Source organism: Parasteatoda tepidariorum, chromosome X2, assembly GCF_043381705.1.
Source record: "Parasteatoda tepidariorum isolate YZ-2023 chromosome X2, CAS_Ptep_4.0, whole genome shotgun sequence".
In the NCBI taxonomy this organism is placed as follows: Eukaryota; Metazoa; Arthropoda; class Arachnida; order Araneae; family Theridiidae; genus Parasteatoda; species Parasteatoda tepidariorum.
Genome location: NC_092215.1, coordinates 27114709 through 27138762, shown reverse-complemented (window position 1 = coordinate 27138762; position 24054 = coordinate 27114709). Strand labels below are relative to the sequence as shown.

The following is a 24054-nucleotide window of genomic DNA, read 5'->3' as shown; positions in this document are numbered from 1 at the left end:
ATTTGAAGTGTTCAGTCAGTTTTGAAAACTATGATGTGTAGAATAAGCATCAAATTAGTAAAGTACTTTATTTACAGAGAAATATCTTATTATTAAATCAGACAAAATTATGTAAACAATGTAAGGCTAAAGAGTCATTCATGACCCTAATTACCTAAATATCACCCTTTATTTATTACATTTCTAATTCATCTATAATTGTAATATATATATATATACACTGGTGTGCAACAAGTGGTGTTCCGGCCACAGCTCCCCAACAAAGTATAAGATGGCCATAAAATTGCAGTATAATATGCACGTAATTCAGTAGAAAGATTATTTGTATGAAAATTTTAGAAATAAAACGTCGTAGGTGATGTAAGTGTACGTAAACCTTGTGGGTCGGCGCGCGCAGGTCAAAGCTGTGATAAAAGGATGAAGAGCACCGTAGTTAAAGACATTCGCTGCAAGTGCAAGTGATTTGTTTTGTGAAACATGTCTTCAAGAAATCATTTAGATGACTTTACTCGAGGAAGAATGATTGGGAAGCTTGAGGAGGGGCGTAGTGTGACCAGTGTCGCCGAAGAGTTCGGGATCAACAAAAGTGTTGTTTCTCGTGCTTGGAATGCCCTTAAAACTACTGGTACAACTGTTTGGAAAGTTGGTGGTGGCCGTTCAAGGAAAACAACACCAAGAGATGACCGTTACATTGTCCTCCAGGCGAAAAGAAACCGTTTTCAGTCAGCGAGCGCCATATCTCAGCAACTGTGCACAGCCACAGGACGACAAGTATCAAGATTTACAGTGGCCAGACGCCTCCACAAAGGTGGCTTATTTGCTAGACGTCCTGAACGCTGCATACCTTTAAAAGTTAGCCATCGGCGGCACCGTTTAGAGTGGTGCAGAGAACACGAAACCTGGACACCTCATCAATGGAGTCGCGTCCTCTTCACAGATGAGAGTCGTTTTAGTGCTACAAGCGATTCTCAACGTCAGTTGATCTGGAGAGAGGTTGGAGCTCGATTTCATCCCAATAACATCGCGGAAAGAGATCGTTACGGTGGTCCTGGAGTTGTCGTCTGGGGTGGCATTATGTTGAACGGGCGGACTGAGCTTCAGATCTTCGACCGAGGTTCTGTAACTGGAGACCGCTACTGCAATGAGGTAATCCTACCCCATGTGCGTCTGTTCCGAGGGGCCATTGGACCAGACTTCATTTTTATGGATGACAATGCCCGGCCACACCGTACTGCTAATGTTCAAGAGCTACTGGAAAGTGAAGATATCACACGAATGGATTGGCCAGCTTACTCTCCAGATCTAAATCCCATAGAGCATGTGTGGGATGCATTAGGGAGACGTCTTGCGACACGACAGTATCCTCCTGGTAACACCCATCAGCTGAAAGATGCGTTAAAGGAGGAATGGAGACGTTTACCCCAAGAACTCCTGGATAATCTGGTGCTTAGCATGGAGAGACGATGCCAAGCAACAATTACAGTAAGGGGAGGGCATATCCCATACTAGGGAACATCTGCCAGTTGTACTTACGCTTCTTCAGGCAATCATGTGTAACGCCACTATATGTCAAATAAAGCCTTTTTTTGTTCCATACCCTACTTTAAGCTTTATATTCATTTCTGCGCCATTATTCTTTTACCATCGTTTAAGTACAAAATAATGTACATCATATTCTAATTTCATGTCAATCGGATGATTTCTTGTAGAGTTATGACAAAAAACGCACTTGTTGCTTAAGTTTTGCACACCAGTGTATATATATATATTTATAATAATAATAATAATAATAATTGTCTATATAGATGGTTGACCGCGTAACCTTTATATCAACTAATGTAACGCATCAATTAACTCTCGTAGTATAGAACACTATAGTTTATTTCCGAAAACATTCAACAGAAATCTAAAAGATGGATAGTATTTCATCGGAAAATGATGGTAGCAAAATCTCCAGGTACTGTAGTGCACATATTTTCAGAGCATAAAAAAACATACTTATCATCAGGACAAAAACATGACTGACCATGCGAAAGTTAAAGAAAATTTACTGCCAATTTATTGGATAAAAAGAGAAAAAATGAAAAATAAAAAACTGGAATGTCAACATTAGATAAGAAAAAACGTTAGTAATTGATATTCTCAAAACGCGTCTTCCTGATTTTTCATTAAATATCAGGATATGAAGTTCTTATTAGTAAAATTAATTTCTCTTCATTTTTTCTCGAAAGCTTTGTTCATATACTTATAGATATTTGTTCCATATGAAACGCTTTACTCTTTTTTCAATTATCCAGTAAGTTTTCAAGAATAAAGTGTACAAAATCTTTCAATAAACTAAATCATGTAAGAAAAAAACAAAAAAAAAGTTTTTTTTTTGTATACATGATTGCAGTTATAAGTATTATCCGAATTAAAAAAGGTAACTTTTTTTTTGTTTCAAAATAAACGGAATTATTGTTTGAATATAACTTTTCCGAGTAAAGGAAATTTAGAAATATGATTTACATTAAAATTACTGTATGACATTTTCAAAACATATATTTGGGTAAAAATTTTACCTAAATTTATTTGATGAATAAATTATAGTCATTTTAAAGATATAATGCAATATAGCTTAGTGCAAGTGTCCTCATTAAGATCAACTTACAAACTTTAGAGGTAACTCATGTAAGTTTAATTTGATGCAATTGTAAAGTAAAGTACTCCCGCAAGAAGCTTCAGGTTGATAGGTATCAGCCTGTAGGGGAAGTATTGGCGACCAGTGCGCAATGCTGAACACATTGTCATCATCATGCTAGTATTTTATTCTCACCACCAGTTGTCAGCTACGGGGATCATATAGATGAATTTCGTACAATTTTGAAACTAAAGACATGATTATAGCAATTTGAGAAGCATTATCTATGTAGAATTTTTAAATATTTTGCATACTGCGAAGACTTTCAAAATCATAATCCTAGGCAGAGGGACTTCGTTTTTTATTTAGTATAAACACTCATATTTAGGTTCTATTTTACATAACAATCATATTTAGGTGAAGGTAACTTAATATTCATAAAAGATGGCCGCGATGGCTCTGGGGCTAGAGTGGTCGCTTTCCAATAAGGTGAACGGGGTTTGAATCCCAGCGATGGCTGGTCGATATGAATCCGTATCCGACCACAGTGCTGACGTGAAATATTCTCAGTGGTAGACGGAACACGGGTTAGAGACCCTATGCAGTTAGGCTATCCGTGGGAGGTTCTTGTGGTCATCTTCTCAATGTAACGCAAATGCGGGTTAGTTCCATTTAAAAGTCTTCCACGAAGGCAAATTTCTCCCGATACTTGATCCAGGAGTTCCCTTGTCTTCTGGATTGGGTTCAAAATTACAAGGCTACGGAGTTGAACTTTAATAGTCACAAACCCAAAAATTGGGTCGACAGTTCAACGACGGTTATAAAATAAAATATTCATAAGAGAAACATATTTCTAAATTTGTTGTTATTCACAAAGGTACCACTCGCTTAATTCCCACAGCAATTTATATTGAAGACTTGATCGATGACATTAATTGTCTCACTTAATGAATTGTAAACTCGTATAACTTCGCTATTATTTAACTGATCAAGTTAAAATTTTTACGAAATAATTTGTTTTCACTTTTATTTTCTAAGGTCTATTAGGATTAGTAAACAAACTATGATTTGAACTTTGAACATAGGAATATCTCTAAATGGATTTGTTTGTTTTCCAGTGATTGTAAACTAGAAATAAACACTGATATTGACGTGACAGTAGTATCGTACGATATTTTATTTAATGAGTATCATCTTCATCCGCATTCGTAGCAAACATTTCTATAATGAAATATCACAAGAACGTATTGGAATCATTATATGAAGTAAACGTACTTAGTCGAACTTTGGACGAACTGAGAATGAACTAAATCTTGTAAGTATGTTTGAGATATTTAATTAACGGAGAATTCACTATGTATAAAAGATTTATAAAATAATAAATTTTTAAATTATAAATTTTTAAATTACAATTAGTATTATAAGATTTACAATGCAAAAAAATTGAAAGCTAATTTTGACATTATTTTTAAGGAAAATATATCTTAAGATTTTCCTATGTTGTATAAAGTATCGAACTTTAAGTCACTTACATAATTGTGAAATAAATTATATATTATATATTATATAATTTATCTTTATAAAGATATTAAATAGTAATATTTTTATAATGTTATTTAATTTTATCTTTATAAATACAAATATATTTTATAAATTTGTGTATTTGAATACATTTTAAGAAGATAGCATTCTTAAAAGTATAAAAAAAACTTGCATCAACGTTTTCTTAAGCATCTATATATATACATATTAAAATAATAATTGAAATGTTACCTTTTTGTCTTATTACGCGTTTCTGTTCCTTTCTGTTTCTTTCAGCAATTAAACAGGCTTTGATGCTTTCACTCCCGCCTTTTTAAGTAGTGATACCTTAGATTTCGGTTGTGTTATTTTTTTGCATAAATATTAATTTGTGACCCCTAATGTGCAAGCTCTTTTTGATTACACTTTTGACAAAAATTATAGAAATAAATATTGAGAGAATGATCACTATGTGTATGCAAACAAGCTTTGAAATTTTATCCGAACGAAATAATGCAGTAGAACAATTTATTAGCAAAAAAATATTTTCATACTTATTCAGAAATATTATTTTCAAGTGAAAAAAAAATACTCTAATTATTGAAAAAAGATTTAATAAATTATAGATTTACGGACTCGGTTTCTAATTTTGTACTTCAAACTTTTATTTTTGAAGAAAATAAATTGCATCAAAACACTTTTTGTTTTATAAATTATTTTTCAGAACTAAATTGTGTGTTGCGTAGCATCTGATAGTAAATTTTTATATGATTTTAATAAAATATATGAATTTTGAGTTGACTTCTTTATTAATCATTAAAGTTGGCCGTCTAAAAGGGCGATAGCGCTTTAAAAAATATCGAAAAAACGTTTGTGTATTTCTTAAAACCTTTTTTTAATTTCTATGTAGTGCTTTTAAAAAGTGAAGCAGTTCTGCAACAGCCTATCTTGGGCCAGGTGGGAGGTCACGGAAGTTAAGGATCCACATTATTTAATGTAGGGTTCTTAATATTTCAAAAAATACTTCTGCACAGTTATTTTTTAATGTGGTAAAAAAATAAAAAATGTTTCCTGTTGTATTTAGTCAATAACTTGGGCGAGATAGATGACTTTGTGCTAGTTAGTTTGGTGCCTTAAAATCGACTGTTTTAAAAGGATTTACAAAAAAATAAACTTTTGTAAATATTTGAACAATTGTTTTAATTGTTAAATTTTTTTTTCGGCGAAATATATTATAAAAATCCAAAATAAACGAATTAAATTATTAATAATTATGATATGATTATTAGTTATAATATTATTAATTACATTATCACTATTAATTATAATAATTTTGATTACTATATTATTAATTATATCATTGTAAATTATATTGTCATTAATTATATTACTAATGACAATATTATTTTTATTTACAGTAAGGTATAAGAATCAACATCGATCAAATTTTTAGAAATTTTATTTAGAAGTAGGATCTGCTCTTATTATTTTATTTCTGTTGTACCATACAATTTTTTCACTAATAATAACAAAAATGAGAGTAATTTCCCAACCAAATATTGCTCCTGAGATTGTGACTGACTATTATCTTTATTCCTATCTATTATCTGTTTTACTCAATATAAGGCTTGTGGAGTGCAGTAATTTTCAGTGGCAATAAGTCTCCCCATTTACGATATACATGATCTAAAAAATATAAATAATTGCTAACATTATAAAAAAAAAGAAGTAAATAGTTAAGTATCAGATAGATAGTAGAGATTCAACTTTGTTTAAATCCTTAACACCATTTGCATTCTTGAAATTTAAAACAAGTTTTAATCGAAATTGTATTTTTCCTACAAGACTATAAATTCGTGTAAATATTTTTCATTTTTATTTTCAATTTACCTAATCGAAATGCCCCCACTATTTTCAGAAAAAGTCCCTTATATTTCCAATTTTTCTGTATCGAAACAATGGATCGTGGATTTAAAATTTTACTTCAGTTTTTGCTGAAAGAAAATTTTTTGAACGCAGATTCCTTTTAATTCGTCATGAGTTTTTCTCATCACGTTCCCGGTTGACTTATGAATTCACGTTTATTGATTCACCTGTTTCAATATCTTAATATTGTATTTTTGTCTCCTTTTTTGCATCCTTAGATAAAAATGGAATTAGGATGATGATTATTCAATTTATCTCTAAATTCATGTGCTGTAGTTGGCCATTAAGGCAGAGGGGGTGCGATTGTTATTGTTTTCCAGTGGCTCCATCTATGGAGATTTTTGTGTAACTTTAGGATATCAGGTCAGTTGGGGGAGAAAAAGGTAATTGATAGCTTAAAAAGGCACTTGGCACCTTAAAGAACGCTTAGTAGTTAATAAATATACTTAATTACACTTCCATTTCTTTGAAAATTGACAAGACAAGGGCATTAAAGAGTCAAGTATTGAAACAAAATCGCTTTCATAAAGATTATTTTGAGTGAAATTGAACCTCATTTTTGTTATATTGAAGCGAAAACCACGGACAACTCTCACAGTTACTCTTACGAGACTAGAACTCTGATCTATGATCTATCAATCACTGAGGACATTTTATGTCCATACTGTGGTCAGTGCAGGTTGGGAGCTATATAGCAGCTATATTAATGTTCAGCTCGCGTCATGACCGAGCGATATATTCCTTGAACCACCTTCGATAAATAGCCAATCCACGTAAGCTCACTTCCGGAACCCTGATTTTAATACATGACCAAGAATACAATAGAACTTCAGAGTCAAATTACGGACAAACTCGCTTTCATGGAAATCTTTTCGGGGGGAACTAAACTGCATTTGTATTGCATGGATAGGAAGATCACAAAATCTGCTTTAGTTTGCTCTGGGGTTCTCTAACTTTACCAAGTTGTGGTATTTTTACGAGATGTATAGTTTGTCTAAGTTAAGATGTCAACTCCCGCCACAATATCTGAGGCCGTCTGGTGCTATGGAAACAAGTATGGCGCATTTTAGGGAGGGTTGATTCACTCTAAGACTAACATAATAGACCGAAGAAAGAGATTCCTTTTCTCTCTTTGACCCGAGCTGAAACCACTCCAAAACAGTGACCCCACACTCCTACTTAGAATAGTCATACCTAGTTACCATAGTCACCGCCACAGGTCCAGACGAATGTCTGTAGGAGTTTTTATTTTAGACAAATTTTAAAATTATCATCAATATTTGTCTTCGGTATAATAGTTATTTTGTAGGGATATAGATTACGTAGGGAACCGAGTAGTGCGGTAAAACCGGGTACTTCGATTTTGGCGAAAGGAAAAAGGACCTACCTTAATGACGTGTAGTTGTTGATTAATTCTCGATGGCGTATGTGTTGATAAGTTTGTTTTACTATGTCAACTCTTTAGCGTTTTCTTGTTTTTATGCTACCTTTGTTTATTGGTCATTATACACTTATAAACAATAATTTTGGTGCAGCTTATTACACGTTTACTAAAGATTCATAATTTAACAAACAATAAGGATTTAGCCCGATAAGTACTACTGTTTCGGTTTCGATAACCTCTGCTCGCGAGGTAAAACCAGAAACTACTCGGTCTGGCACCCCTCTCCCTTAATGTGTGGCTATTTTAGGCCCACAAAAGCTGCAGTGCAGCGGAGAAATAACATAACTGCATCTAAGACTGTACGAAAGTTTTACGGGTCCCAGGAGAAAGTTTTTTGCGAACTCCTTTCCAAAGCACAAAAAAGTCTTATTTCATATTTTGTAGAATTTTCGAAGATCCTTTATACAAAAGTGCGGTTTTTAAATAGATATAAAGAAATTATCTGCCATTTTCTTTTGAAAAAGAAATTATTCATAAATATTACAATCTTTGTAAAGAATTTTGATGGGGCTCTCAGCAGTCCGTGACCTCGAAACAATTGTCCCTCTCTTTCCCCTCCCCTCTAAAGATATTCGAAGCCAGGAAAGAGGTTAAACCGGTTCTATTACGTAACAAGCACTTTCGACAAAGTTGACGAAAAAATTTACATTTTGGCTGTAAGCTCGGTTAACAGTTAACTTCGCTATGTGGCAAAATGAAAAGTTGACTAGTTATCCGTTGGAGGTATTCATAACTGGGTTGCTTTCGCAAGAGCTGAGAAATTCGGCACTTCGCGTGAATACATCTCATATCCAATGCGAGATATAACTTGTAAATATAACTATTTCACTCAATTTTTGTTGCTTGAAAAGGGTAAAGACTGCTATCTCTTTAAATGCCATTAGTTGGATCCGAATATGGGATCTTAACAAGTAATAACGATAAGGGAAAAATGTTTAAAATTTTTGGAATCTAATAAAGTTTCCCTTTCTGTCTGGTTCCCATCGCAACAACTGCTTTATATAAAAAATTTAGTAACACCCATAGGCATAATTAGCTATCAAACACAACATAATGCTTTCAAGTGTTTGATATCTTAATCAGATATTCAAGGACCTGTTATCAGGAATGAATCAATTTTTTTTAAGAATACTTTAGTATCTTTGAAATTCAGTAAATACACGTGGATATGTTAAGATGATGAATTTTGAAATTGTGATTTGATATTCCCACGAAAGGGGAGACTGTGAAACCACCATTTTTTTTGTTTTTGTTTTTTGGTTAAAAATAAAAGCCGATAAGTCGATTAAGCGAAACAGAAAATGATAGCGTTCTTCTGCTTTTAGGCCTCTTACTGGCAACACCATGTTTGCAGTTGTGCTAGCCCTCATTTCTTTTTACGAAGCTATCCGGTAAGAAATTAAAAAAAATTATTTTATTAAAAAAATTATATATGTATATTTTTAAAAATACAAAAAATATTTTCAAAATTACAAAAAATATTTTCAAAATTACAAGGAAATATTTTCAAAATTATAAAGAAATATTTTCAAAATTACAAAAAATATTTTCAAAATTACAAAGAAATATTTTTAAAATTACAAATAAATATTTTTAAAATTATAAAGAAATATTTTTAAAATTGCAAAGAAATATTTTCAAAATTACAAAGATATATTTTAAACTATCTCAGATTAAATTACCTCTCACTGACAACACCACGCTTGCAGTTGTGCTAACTCTCGTTTCTTTTTAAGTGAGTATCCGAGTAAGAAATTAATGTTATTTAAAAAATTTTTTTCAAAAATACGAAAAATATTTTCAAAAATCAAAAAATATTTTCAAAAATAAAAGAAGTATTAACAAAATTACAAAAATTATTTTCAAAAATAAAAACAAATATTTTCAAAAATAAAAACAAATATTTTCAAAATTAAAAAGAAATATTTCATAATTTCATAGAAATATTTTAAACTATCTCAAATTCAATTACCTCTTACGGACAGCAGTTTCGCTAGTCTTTGTTTTTTTTTTACGAGGCTACGATGAGAAATTAACATTAGTTTTTGAAAAAAATATTATTAAAATTGCAAAAAATTGCGAGAAATTATTTTCAAAATCACAAAGTAATTTTTTAAGCTGTCTCAAATAAATTTTTGGTTACTGTTTAAATTATAAACCATTCTGAACTCCTGTTGCGAAAAAGTAACATTTCGTAAATAAATAAATATTATTTTATGTAAGATATTTTTAAAACTGTAAAGAAATATTTCAAGCGATTTGAAATTTAAATTTGCAACTTTGCTTAAATTTGAATCCATTCCGGACTACTATTGCAAAAACGCGACGCTTTGTACTGTTGTTAAAGCACCTTTTAACAAAAGTGGTTAGGCATTTATGCTTAGATAATCTTGATAATTTCGACTGTTGGCTACCACTTGAGATTCAAAACAACGCAGGTGCATAATTTCAGATCAAAGTATCGATAGTTATATTATGGATTCATTAATTATGGTGAACATGTATATTATGTTATTTCAAAGTAAATAAGAATAAATTAATTAAGTTTACAGTCTTAATCTTTATGAAAAAGTTCATGGGAACGTTTTCTCCTAATGGTTTAATAAACTAAATGCCTTAAAAACCCGCCATCTAATTTATTTTGTATCTTGGTCTCAATTTCAACAAGAAATAAACCTAATTATTCAACCATAAAATTTAAATTTTATCATTCTTTTATTTTCCTACTAGCTAAGTGTTCAAAAAGTCTAACTTGAAATTCGGAATACATCATTGTAATAATTTTAACAAGCTATGATGATATCAATATGAATTTCAACTAGGCTTAGTTTTTAAATTTCGACTACATAAATGCCCAAGAAATTCATTGTGATAGAGTTTAAGAAAGGTAGAATTAGGTTAAGTTTGTGTATATGTTTTTCATTGTTCTGAATTCAAAGGCTTATTGTGTAACAATGGAAATTAGCGGGGTTGACAATCTACAANAAAAAAAAAAAAAAAAAAAAAAAAAAAAAAAAAAAAAGAGGAAATGTTTTTCAACGGTTTGAAAAAAAAAGCTTTTTATAAAATTCTTCACACACTCTTAGTGTTTTATACTTTAGGGTTTATATTCCACAGAAATATATTCAAGGAAATTTAAACGTAAAAAAAGTACTTTCTAAAGTTATTCAAAAATGTGGTTTGTCACGTTAGTGCAGTTAAAATGAATTTTCAAATTGAAAAATGTGATTTGTCATTGTTTTTAAAATAAATCGCTTTATATTGACGATAATAAAAAGCTTCAGAAACCGAGATAGTTCTAACGGTTTAAAAACATGAAATTGTTAACATTTAACGATAATGTGTTTATAAAGCAAAATTTTTTAAATTTTTTAAATTTTGTATTTCCTCTCATCATCCGCAAGATATCAAATAAGTATGCCTGAATCTTTTCTAAAATTATATCCGTCTATTTATTTAGAGAATGAATGCTTTGTAGCGTGCGTATAGATGCACAAGGCAGGACACATGCTTTTATTGGCAGTAAAGAAAGTTTTAATCTAGATTCCTTCCTCAAAACACAAAAAGTCTTTTTTTTTCTTCACATTTTGTAAGGTATCTGGAAAAACTGTTTGCAAAATTGTAGTTTATACTTAAATCCTCGAAATACCTATTTTCATAAAATTCCACTTGTTTTCTTCTCATTCTTCATTGATTTCACAGCCCTCTGTGGGCCAAGGCCTTCTTTAGATTCGTTTTCCATTCTGCTTTCTTCTTTTCTTGGGTGTTCCAGTTGATCACTCTCAGTGCTTTAAAATCTTCAATCATACAGATAACCCACCTTTGTCTGGACCTGATTATGATTCGGGTTCCAATTGGTTTAAAATTAAGGATTTCGAATGTTAAGGAGAAGTGGTCTGTTCGGTAGATTTGTCTAGCAAATTTGATGCAGTCTATTTTTGATTAATATCTGCCTCTCTATACAGCTTATTATTGTATTTGTGCATCCATGTACTATTGATATTCACTGTACCCACAATTCTCAAATCTTTTTTTCTTCTTAAAGATGGTATTTGATTTAATGTATACAGTAGAATTTCTGAAAATTAAAAAAAAAAAGTGATTAAGAAGCTTTGCACTTTTGATATGGAATTTCAATTAAACATCAGTAATCCTGAGTTCTGAGATCTCTACCAATCCCTACTTGAGTACTGACTTGTAGAAGATGCAATATAAATATTGTATCAGTTTACACAGACACATAGAATATTTTTAATCTATCTACTTTGCTATCAGTATCAGGAGGTGCGCGTCAAATCCTGCCAAAACTGAAATTATTTTTGTAATTTTTAACGAGTTTTACCGTTTATTTTGGCGAAGTTCAAAACAATATATATATATATTTTTAAGTGAAATACAATATTAAGAGCACTCAAAAAGTGTTCTTAAAATATAGTTTGTCTATGGTAAGAACTACCCCCATCACTAAGTCTGAGGCCGTCTGCTGCTTTGGAAATAAGAATAGCGCATTTCACAGAGGGTGGCTTCTCTTCACTCTCGGGCTAACACTGTAGACCGAAGAAAAAGATTCCTTTCTCTTGCCGATCGGACCCAAAACCTGCCCTAAACACTGACCCCTCAACCCTACTTGAAAAAGTTATACCTCGTTACCATAGTCACTGCCACCGGTTCAGGCGTATGGCAAGGGGAGTTCTTACTTTAGACATTATGCATTTCCGTATGCAACTCCTTTTTTAAGTTTTGTGGAATTTAATAAGTAATATCTTTTATTGGACGTGACAAAATATTCAGATTAAGGATTCATGTAATCTTATTCTATGTATATATATATGTATGTTTTTTAAATTTTTTTTTTATTTTTAAAAGCAGATTACTAAGAGGGGAACTTCTTCTTACCCCTGGTTTCCTTTCTCTCGCCAACCTGCGCCAAAACCTGTCTTAAATATTAGCCCAACACCCCTACATGAAATAGTTAAACCTCGTAACCAAAGCCACCGCCATTGCTTCTGACGAATGGCGAAGGTAGTACTTTCCATAGACAGATTGTACATGATCCCATTACGTAGACAGAATTTTGCAACAGCGTGCGGATCTTTTATCTTTTCATTGATCCTAAAGTGTAGTAAAAAATGATTCACATATTTTGAATAACATCACAATACCGTAGGATTTATATAACTTATTATCAATAAATTTACGGTCTAGCGCATTTACTTAAGGAGAACGACCTTAAATTAAAATATCCAAGACAGTTTTTGAAATGGTTTAGATTAAGTGCAATTTATTAAATAAAGCAGGGATCAAATAATTCTGTTGTGAAGCAATTGTGATTACTTTTAAAACATCAGAAAAATAGCTGATCTTGTGAAGTAATTGGAGAACTTGTTAAAGTTTGTAAACAGTAGTCTACCATAGATAAAACTGCATCTCGCCACAAAACGTGAGAATGAGTCTAGCTAATGGAATTGAGAGAAATATAAGTAGGTAAGTTTTTCACCGAGAAATGTGCTGTGAAATGAGAATAATTTTGAATCAATAACTTGTTTGAAAAATATTCCAACCGGTTTTAGTTAAGAAATAAAAAATAAAAAAAAATTGGTGATGTTGTCTGTTGTTAAAGACAGAATCTTACACTTTCCAGTATCTAGGATTCATTATGAATAAATAAGTAATAATTGAGAAAAGATGGGTCAGAATTCAATTTGGCCATTAAAATTTATAGATTGTTAATCTAAATAGGATTTTTTCAAGCTACACTCTTAGCAAGTACTGCGAGGGAGTACTATGTGCTCAGGACTTGTATTAGTATAACATTGAACCCTAGTTTTTGTATTTGTAACTACTTGTAATAGTAATATTATATCTAGTACTTGTATTAGTAACTACTTGTATTCGTAACTACATGTATTAGTAAGTTTGTTCTCTAGCACTTGCAATAGTAACTTTAAATTGGTACTTGTAATTTAGCTGCTTTTGCACTTTTAAAATTGCCTTCTTAATTTTCTTTTTTTATACTTTTGTTATGGAATCATTAGTTGACAGATGGGAAAAAACTAGTTTTGGAAGTAAAAAGCTTTCTTAGCGGAGTTTAAGTAAATTTTAGTCAGAATTGAGAAATTTTGCAAAGCGTTAGGGTTTCCCGTAAATCTAATGCTAACGCTATTTCAACTTCACAGCGTATGTGTGAAAACTTCCCACCAAATTGTGGAATCACTAAGGGGTAGAAACTAAAATAAGAGTTATGGTTAACGTAAGACAAACGCTATGCAAAATCTCTCTAATATACTCGTAATGACCATCGCGAGTATATTTACCAAATATATGGTTAATTTTATAAAATTAAATTGTATTTTATCTCAAAATAAATATTTACGTATAGAATATATTGATGGTTAACTTCCTTTCAGAAATATCCTAAAAGATATTTAAGGTACCAATAGGACATTTGTGAAGATAGTTAATTATATCTATATTATGTAAAGTGAAGATGTTTCTAAGCTTATTATGCTATTTATTTAATACTTCGTCTTAAACTATCCAAAGTTTTACAAAATCGGAACCTCAACCTAATGTCTAAAGCTGCTATCTGGTTACGTTTTTCCTTTTTTATTTGTAACTTTAATCACTGAATAATGTAACATTTTCGAATGTGTAATTGATTGTTGTTTCTTTTATTCTTTATCTTTTTTAAGCGCTTATTAAGTAAACTTATAGAAGATAAAATTTCGGCTAGTGATAATTGCATATTTAATATCTCAATAAATGGTGCGAAGAGTGAAAGGCGAATGTAAACATGTGTTTATTATTCTAAGATAGTCTTAAATAAACATGAAACGCATGGCGCTAGCTTCGAATAGTATTTTTTCTAAAATTTCAACTAAATGTATTTATGAAGAACATAATATCGTCCATATCTTTTTCTCACAGCAGGGAATAGCGCGATCGCCTCCTAATGAGGCTACCCAGGTTAGAATCCCGGCGATTGCAGCTCGATTCGAATGCCGCACACGACTCGTTTGACCACAGTGCTGACGTAAAATATCATCAATGGTAGACGGATCATAGGTTTTAGTCCCCTTGTCGTCACGTTTACTGTGGGAGGTTTACGAGGTTTTCCTCTTCATGTAACGCAAATTCGGGTTAGTTCCATCAAATAATCCTCCATGAAGGCAAATTTCTCCCAATACTTGATCCAGGTGTTCCCATGTTCTCTGGATAGGGCTCAGAATTCCAAGGATACTGAGTTGGATATCGATGAAAAAGCCGGTTTTTCTCGAGCTCTTTTGTTTACATTTCAAAATGGTGATTTTTCTCAGTTAAATTGAATTTTAATTAGTTTTGAATTTAAACCCCTTTTCTACAGATTTGCTAACGTATGTGATGTGATATTGGTTTTTCTTGGACCTTAATACTTCTTGTTTTATTTATATGAATGCTGATTCCCTTGTTAACGACATTAATTCTTCACGACCTCTCCATAGCACGTGGAAATGCATTTTACCCTGATTTGCCCGTGTGGTTTTTCTTGTTCTGTTTTTTCATGTTTATTTTTATATTCTTTCTGCTATTAAGGTTTATCTAGTTTTGTTTCTCGCCTTTATTTTTCGTTGGCAACTTAATGATTTATATTTCAAATCTGTCAAGTCCTGAAAATGGGCGCCAATTTTTGAGTGCTTGAAACAAGTCGATTGTTATTTCCAATCAGCATATTTTTGAAGGGTGTGAAGTTTTTTAACCAAGTAATATCTTACCGCTTTAGTTTCTTGGGGTTATTTATTTAATCCTATCTTTTATTTTCAGTTCACCATCTATTATTTAAATTTTTGCACTCTAAACCTCAATGCTCCGTGTTCAGCCGACAAAATTTTTTTTTCAGGTTTCATCAAAACGGTTATTAAAGCAAGTGTATTAAAATGGCCAGATTTTTTCTGGTTGCTTGAGATATAATCTGCTCTGTTTCATCCTTTTCTTTCAAAAAGTTGAAACTTTGATAACTTGGCATTTGTGATCTCCATGTATAGCTAAACAAACTAAACTGGGGTCGAAATCCTTAAGGTTCAGGATTGTGTCTATTAACAAGCAAAATTGATAAAACTTTGCTTTTTCATATTATTGATAATTTATATATCATTTCGAAGAATTTCACACTTTACTTTCTTATATTATTGATAATTTATATATCATTTCGAGGAATTTCCTACTTTACTTTGTCATACTATTGATTTTTCATGTCATTTCGAGGAATTTCATACATATTTTTTTCATATTATTGATAATTTATGTCACTTCGAGGAATTTCATACTTTAAACTTTAGTTTAAGGTGACCAAATTTCTGGACCAAGATTTGGGGACAAATCAGCGGAACGTTCGCAAAAATTTTAAGATTTGAGGACACCCATATATTTATGCAAAATATTGAATTATATGTGCAACAAACAATTTTTTTAAATTGATAACTAATATCAGGTACAGAGCCATTTTCATCAAATTTGATTTCATTATTGACCAATTTTGACAAGTTTAATCCATGTAAAATAAATGAGAACATAATAATTAAAACTTATTTATTTTTTCCTTAAAATATATTCTTGCTATCAGATAGTTTCAGCATGGTGTTTTTTTTGCTCCTCGCTTGTATTCTCTGTAAGATAAAATCATATAGATAAAAAAAACATGCGCATTTCTGATTTTTTTTTTCATACTTTAATGCATATAAAAAAGAAGGGAGTTTTTCGGTGAAATTCGAAGAAATTTGAGACCATACGAAAATATTTGAGACTAGTTTTTTGTCCTCAAAGGGATTGAAATTTTTAAGAACAACTATTGAAATCTGAGGACTGTTCTCAAGATTTGAGCACATCTGGCCATTTTATAGTTAAGCTTTAAGTGCAGTTGTGCTAACGGTTTTAACCTTTTCAGTATTTGCCTTTTTTAATCGTATTTTGAAATCTCAGCTTGTTCTTGTTTACAATAATGATTATCAAGATTCATAGCTGTGATAAAATACATTTTGGTTATCGTTCAAAATCTAAGCAGAAATCACTTGACCTCATCATTTTTTTAAAATTGTTGAAAGATACTTTTCAATTTTTTAATCAGTTTTCGCCACATTAAAATGGCAACAAAAATTTTCTCCTCAAAATGGAAAATGATTAAGTTTCATTTATAAATTGATACTTAAGTGATACTTTTACAATGTTCTTGTACTGAGAGCTAAATAATACTTCAAGGCTACAACTAAGGGAGATAAAATTCGATGAGTTATTATGTTTCTCACGCTTCGGGCGCTGTATGTGCCTATTTTTAGAATTATCGAAAAAATTCAATCTATGTTGAGTTTCTTGGAAATAAAAAAAAGCTTAGCTATTGAAAATAAGTATTGATAATAAATACTTTATGCTTTCAAGTTACTTACTGTAATTAAAATCTAAAATGTAAACTTTTTTTCTTCATTTTTTTATCTCTTAAAAAATCAATTCAATAATGAACCATAATATAGATACCTTGAAGCAAGATTAAGTTTCCGTTCAAGCTGAACCATAATTTAGTGAAAATCAAATTTAAGCAGTATGATAATGTAGTTTAAATATCATATTAAGATTACTGAAAATTTGAGCCATAATTTGAGTAGGGTTCAACTGGCTTCAAATTATTTAATTGTGTTAAGATTGCGATTTATGTAATTTTAAAATGGGATCTAATTTTAGAATAAAATTAAGCTTTGCTTTTTAATGATTTTATTTAAAAGCATTATTGAATTATATGTTGCAAAATGATACGTCAAAACAAGAGTGCATTCCGTTGTTGCTGCTAGGCTATAGTACATTTTTTATTAAATGTATTAAAACTTACTGCATAAAATTTCAAATAAATAAACGAAATAATTTTTTATAATTTTAAACCGTTTCGAATAAAAAATTAAAAAATCCAACCAAAACAATGGACAACTAGTAAAAGTTTTCTTTTGTTACTTAGCTAAGTTAACTGTTAACCGATCATAATGACGAAGCTCAAAACGTTCTCATAAGGGCCTCTTTTTTATTTTGAACAAAAACAAGTTCTTAAGTGCGCGAAGAGATTTTTTCTTTTCTCAAACGTATACAAAGCAGAGCTTGTTACGTAATAAAACCGGTTGAGCCTCTTACCTTGCCTTGAAGATCATTTTACATATGAGGCAAACTCATACAATCAAACCGAAACAATTATAGTTCGTCTAAAGTAAGAGCTCCCCTATCCATTCGCCTGGACCCATGGCGGTGACTATGGTAACGAGGTAATACATTTCGAGTAGGAGTGTGGGATCACTGTTTAGGACAGATTTTGGATGGAATTGGAGAGAGAAAGGGAATCTTTTTGTTCGATCTACTGTCTCAGTCCTAGAGTGAAGAGAAGCTACCCTCCCTGAAATGCGCTATTCTTGTTTCCATAGCAGCAAACGGCCTCAGACCTTGCGGCGGGGGTAGTTCTTATCGTAGAAAAACTTTGGGAAGCTCCACCCCGTGCACGCTGTGTATTTTGAGCAAGCTTTGAAGAGAACTTAGGTTGTTCAGTGGCAAGTGTGCTGCGCAGAGCTAATTTACATGAACGTTCTGGGGACAACGTGTATGTGTAAGTTTTCTCTTGTGTTCACGGTTAAAGTTACTTTGTCGCACAATGCGTGCAAAATGACACAACTACTAAAATTATATATAATGAGATGGGGTAAGATTCTAAAAACCGATCAATAATAAGGTTCTAAAAACGGAAAGAAACTTTTATAATTTCTGGTGCATTTCGCCTTTTATGTCTACAAGGCGACGTTTGAGCAGGCTTGATATTATGGGAGATTTCATTATTTTGATCTGTGTTCGAAGTAACGCGTATTTTTACCATTCATGAGATTTTTCTGCTGTTTATAAATTCTAAAATGTCGTGGCCTCAAATCAATTTAAGAAAATTAATATCACAACAGAAATAAAGGGCAAGATTTGGCATGTTTTGAGTGTTATCCGTTATTTGGCTATATTTGGAAAGCATCATACGCTGTTAAAATTTTCTCGGAAAAAATGGTTAAATAACAATTTATTGAATGGTTATTTTACCATATTTATTCCGAACAGTCAAATAACCATAAATAAAATGGTAATCAAACTGTTAAGTTTGGGAAAACTGTTTATTAACAGCTTTCACCTTATACAGTTAAACATTCAGAATTTTATCGCACCAACTAGAACCACCTAATGAAGCTACTTAGTTCTTTGCAACTGCGCACATATCATTGCCGAGCGGGCTTACCTGTCAATCGCATGACCGACAGAACTGGAGTTCGAGTCCTAGTGTTGACACCACAATATTTCCTCCATTCCCTTCAACACATGAAGAATTTTCAGTGTTCGGCACTCTCCAATACCCATTACCTTACGAAAAGCCACGCTCCTATGTCTAGTTAAATAATAATTTTTTCCTTTTTACGTTTTTGAAAAATGCTAGTTGTAAATGGTTAAAAAACCATAAAGAAAAAAAAAAGTTCTTTACCGTAAAATTTACGGTTAATTGGATGGACAGACAGCTGCCAGTTATTTTACCATAATTTTAGAATAAAAATTTTAACAGTGTAGTATGCTTGTAGAGTTACCCAAGTTCGTTTTCATCTAAAATTAAATGGACTAAGCTAAAGTTAAACACTGCGTTTATATTGTAAACAGTACAAGTATAATAATATCAGATGGCACGGCTTCTCCAAACTTAGTTGTAAAAATAAATCGGGATTAGTTATCAGGAAGTCTTATGACGAATATTAAATCCTAGAGTCACCTGTGTTTTGCCACTAGAGCAACAGTATTTAAAAATAGTGTCACAATGAAGTTTCAGTGAGGTAGGAAAATTCTCATTATCTTGATACGAGTTTTTTTTTAGGGAATGTTTTATAAAATAGACAATGCTTATAGTAACAAGTTTCTTCCACGTGGCTTTTATTTATCCTTGTACTTAGTGATGCCCTTAGTAAATCCATGTGTATTAATTATAAACTTATTTCGTCCTTGCCCTTGCATTTCTTGATTTCATTATCGCAATTTTTTATCTTATCCTATCTAAATGATATTTATTTCTGACATTTTTTAAAAACTTTTCTTTTGCAAACTTCTTATGTATCTTTTTTTAGATATTTTTTATCATTTAAGAATACAGATATTTTCATTCTCAGCTGTAATCAACATGGATGATATTAAAAAAAATCCAGTACTTATTATGGAAAAGGATTTTTTTACCCACTTTAAGATTAAGAATCAGATAGCAACAATTATTTTCCAAGATTCAATTTGTAATTTAAAGTCATTCGAAGTCAAAAGAATTCTTCGAAGTCAGTGATTTGTTCATTTGAGTAATCATTTTGATACTGATACTGAAAGTTAATAAAAATAATTCTGATTTCATAATAGAAATGTGATTCTATTTTAAGTGATTCAGTATTAACCATTTTTTGTGTGATATAGTACTATCTATTTTAAGTGATTGAATCTAGTTGAACTCTAACCAAGTTGGGTTTATTAGAATTACTGATTCAGTAATTTTAATGAAAATCATTCATAACTGATAATGATGTAAATAAGTCTTGATTTTAATAAATATTTTAATCATTTATATACTCGTCCTTCGAAATAACGTATTGTGATTGAAATTCCGTAAAGTGAACTGATTTGTTTGATTTCAAACTTTTTACCTAAAATAGAGTTACATGGGCCGTATTTGCCCAGTGCATAATGTAACGGACTTCTGCTCGTAGAAGCCAGGTATTGATCCTCAAAGCTGTTAAGCCCCCCGCGTACATGCGATCTACGTTCTCGTAAAATCCGTGGCATCGAAAATCATGCGGTTTGTTGCAGAGCAGTATCATGGGCACGGGAATCTGGAGAAAATTTCATTCCCCTTCAGATTGATGTCTAAATTGTAAAAGTGGCTTTACGGATTATTGGTGCTGCCATCTATCCGGGGGGTTCAGAACTAAGTTTCACTTTCAACCTAGCGGTGTTCTCTATTCAAACGAAAGTTACTCATTCATGACTTAATTCGCAAGCCTTATCTAAGGCTCGCTTGGTTTGTTTAAGTGTCATTACAAACGACAGAATTGGGTTCTAAACTGGTTACTCAAATTACAGATGGAATTTCTTATTTATCCAATTCATCATCTAAACAGCTATTAATAATCGAATGTAATAATTTTAGAGAATTGAGTAGATTGATTCGAATCGGTGATGTGCATAATTTGTGTTTACTCATTTTGTTTATTTGTTTTGCACATCTTTAGTCTATGTTCGAATCTAAGTATTAATACTTTTTCGGGATGCTTTTGCAGGAAGAATGACTGCTCTTAATAAGAGCAAAATTCTTATTCTTTCAATTTAATAAATAATACATTCATAAAAATACGGTTATTTATTTATTAAAAGTATATTTTTTAGTGGTGATCTTTTATAAGGGTAATGCTAATTAATGTTAAAACATTAAGGGTAATGTTAAGGAAATTTAAATAAATATTTGTTCCTAAAGCAATGAAATTTAGAACTAGTTTGTTTAAAATCATGCATGCAATTGCAATTTTATTATATATTACTTTAATAAATATTATTGATCCAGTTAGCTTAGTAAATTCAATTAACCCATTTATCATCTGATGTTTATTAACCTTATGTGCCGAAATTTTAAGTTTCATAATGTAACAGTTAGAGCACCGGTACCTTTTTTAGTAAAATCCATTTTTACCGGAACATGTTACGGAGCAAATATCATAATTTTTACAGTAATAATTACTGTAAAATCACTGAATCACTATAATTAAATGAATATATCTGTAAAAAGTAAAAATGGATTTTACGGTAAAATAGATTTCATGGATGATGCACGCCAAGTGACGGTACTTTGCAACCTAAGTTGATCCGGAATTTTTTATTGTGTAGGGCTGTGGATTCAAAGTTGAAACAATTTTCTTAACTAATTTCTAAACCGGTTAACTTTAAGTTGCGTTCAATATGCAAAAAAGAAGAAAATAATCTCCTTTGATCTTATGAAATTTACTTAAAGAAATATTTGTTACTAATTGCGCAAAAATGAGACTCGATTGATTATTATGACTATTATTTAAGCTGTAACTTATTATAAAATTAATTATGTTAAACAAAATGGAATTTAAATGAAATACCTATAATTCAAATTGCACACAAAAATATACATATATATATATATATATAATTTGAAATGAAAAATGACTTTGTAATAATTCATATTTTTTCCTTGGATTCAGAAAATTTTTTAATAGAGCTTAAGACGAAAGCAAACTCACAAAAAATTTCAAAATTTCAGACAAATATTTAAATTACTGATTCCACAGATTTGGTTTTAACTCTTATACGAATTCTTTTTTGGTTTCTGTTGCATGAGATTTTTTTTTAACAAATCTTAGATAATTTTCTATTACTCTGATTTTCAAATTTGCAATTGGGTTTTCTTTTTACGTTACAATTTTTTATCGCATTTTTACCGACACTCTGAGTGCCTGTACATTGTACAAAAATTTGATCTGGAATATTTTCTGATTCTGATTTCAAATCTTAAATTATTTTGCTCCCAAAGCTACAGATTTTTCAAGTAACATTTTTAGTTTATTTTTCGCTGAAATGTGCAAGTTTAAAAATGTTATATGCTACCGAGGATCGCATAAAAGTTGCGATACACTTCCTGGCGAATTAGGGTACATCATCAGGATACAAATTCCATGGAAACCCATGCCCGGAAATATCATCATACGCCGCTAGAGGCGCTTCTCTATCATGAACTGTTCAATCATGAACTTTTCCATATGAAATAGAATAAAAATGTTATTTAAAATATCTGTATCTTTACGAGCAAGAGAAATTTCAACTTTGAAATCAGCACACTGAAAAAAATTACGGTTAAAAGTTCCGCACTGGGTGCCGGTACTTTTTATCGCAAAATTAATTTTTACCAGAACATGTTACTTAATAAGAAAAATCTGATATACCGTTATTTTTACAGTAATAATTACAGTAAAATCTTTGATTCACTTTAAAAATCACTGAAATAAATATTACGGTATAAATTTTCACTGTAAAAATTGATTTTGAGGATGATGTACTCAAACTGCCTGTACTTTATACCTTAATTTGATCCGAAACTTTACAGTGCACGCCCAAATTAGGCAAGATCAAGTATTTGTATAAATGAAAATTTGTTACGCAGTGTTATTAGTATTATAAACATTTAACCTTTTACTGCAAAATACGGCTGCTTTGAATCCACAACAAAATATGATCAATTCATAAAAGTATTTATACAAATTGAATATTGGAATCATAAATTTCTTATTTTACGCTTATTAATAAAATATCACAATGATACAATTTGTACAAAGCAAAACACATTCAAAACATATTTTTATTGTGATTAAATCACTAATGTATTTAACTTGAAGAGAAAATGCACTTAAATATTTTTAACGATTTCAAAAGGATAAGTTATTCAGAGCAAGACGCAACATTTGCAATAGGCATAGGACAATGGGTAGTATTTCATCTTATTAATGAGGCAGCGGAATAACAATAGAGGAAATTTTGTATCTTTGCTATTTTGTTAGAGGACAAAACCTGAAAGCTTCTGTGTCGTTTTCGCCAAAAATTTCTTTCTTAATTTCATTAGAGGTTTCATTTCTAACAACTAAAATTTGGTTTTCATGTCAAAATAAACTTCATTACTTAAATATTTTAGTATTGTTCTCAATGAATTTCAAACATTTAATGGGTTACATAGAAATGTAAAGTATGATTAAATTCGGCTAGTAATTGGCTATTACAGCTCACATAATACAGATAAACAGTTCTTAATTAAAAATGAAACATGATTTCAGTGATTTTTTTAAATAATTTTAATTGGTTGGATGTTTGACAATACAGATATGTTAGAATGTAAAAGATTTTTGGAAAGTACATTAATTATTATAAAATGTATATCTGAATAATACATTAATTAATGCAAAATATATATTTATAAAATATAAATTTAGAAAATATATTTTTATAAAATATAGTTATTTCAATATTTTTTTCTTAAATTTTCATCAAAAGGATGAAAATCACGGCACAGTGAAAACTATGTAAGTTCACCACAAGTGGTGCATTGCTCTAGTAATCAACTTAGGAAGCTTGTTAACTTATAGACGGGGATAAGTTGTTCTTTAATCATGCTTAATATTTTTTTATTTTTGAACATATCATGTTATTTACGTTAATTGCATTATTCATATATTTTCTAAACATTATTACTCTGAGTAAATAAAAATGTCATCAAATATTTTAACATTCATTAGTTAAATATTTCAGTGTTGTTCTCATTGCATTTCAGCCATTGAATGGATTACTTTAAAATGCAAAATTCCATTAAATTTGCAAAGTAATTGACTATTACAGAGCACAGTATACAGATAAACAGTTTTCAATTAAAAATGGAATATTATTTCAGTGTTTTTTTTTTTATTTTAATTGTCTGGATGTC

General features: G+C 30.8%; 1 protein-coding gene across 2 annotated transcripts in view; it reads left to right on the top strand.

Moving 5' to 3' along the window:
* The first annotated feature begins 3751 nt into the window (after positions 1 to 3751).
* The window catches only part of LOC107455119 (glycerol-3-phosphate acyltransferase 1, mitochondrial), a 108868-nt gene continuing 88565 nt past the window's right edge, over positions 3752 to 24054 (top strand). Inside the window, exons 1-2 of one of the 2 annotated variants that reach the window (XM_016072571.3) lie at positions 3834 to 3935; positions 8837 to 8902. In XM_016072571.3, coding sequence (XP_015928057.1) covers positions 8856 to 8902 — 47 coding nt within the window. In that variant the 5' untranslated portion in view covers positions 3834 to 3935; positions 8837 to 8855. Of the gene's footprint in view, positions 3936 to 8836; positions 8903 to 24054 lie in introns of both variants that reach the window. The other variant, XM_071188268.1, reaches the window with a different exon arrangement.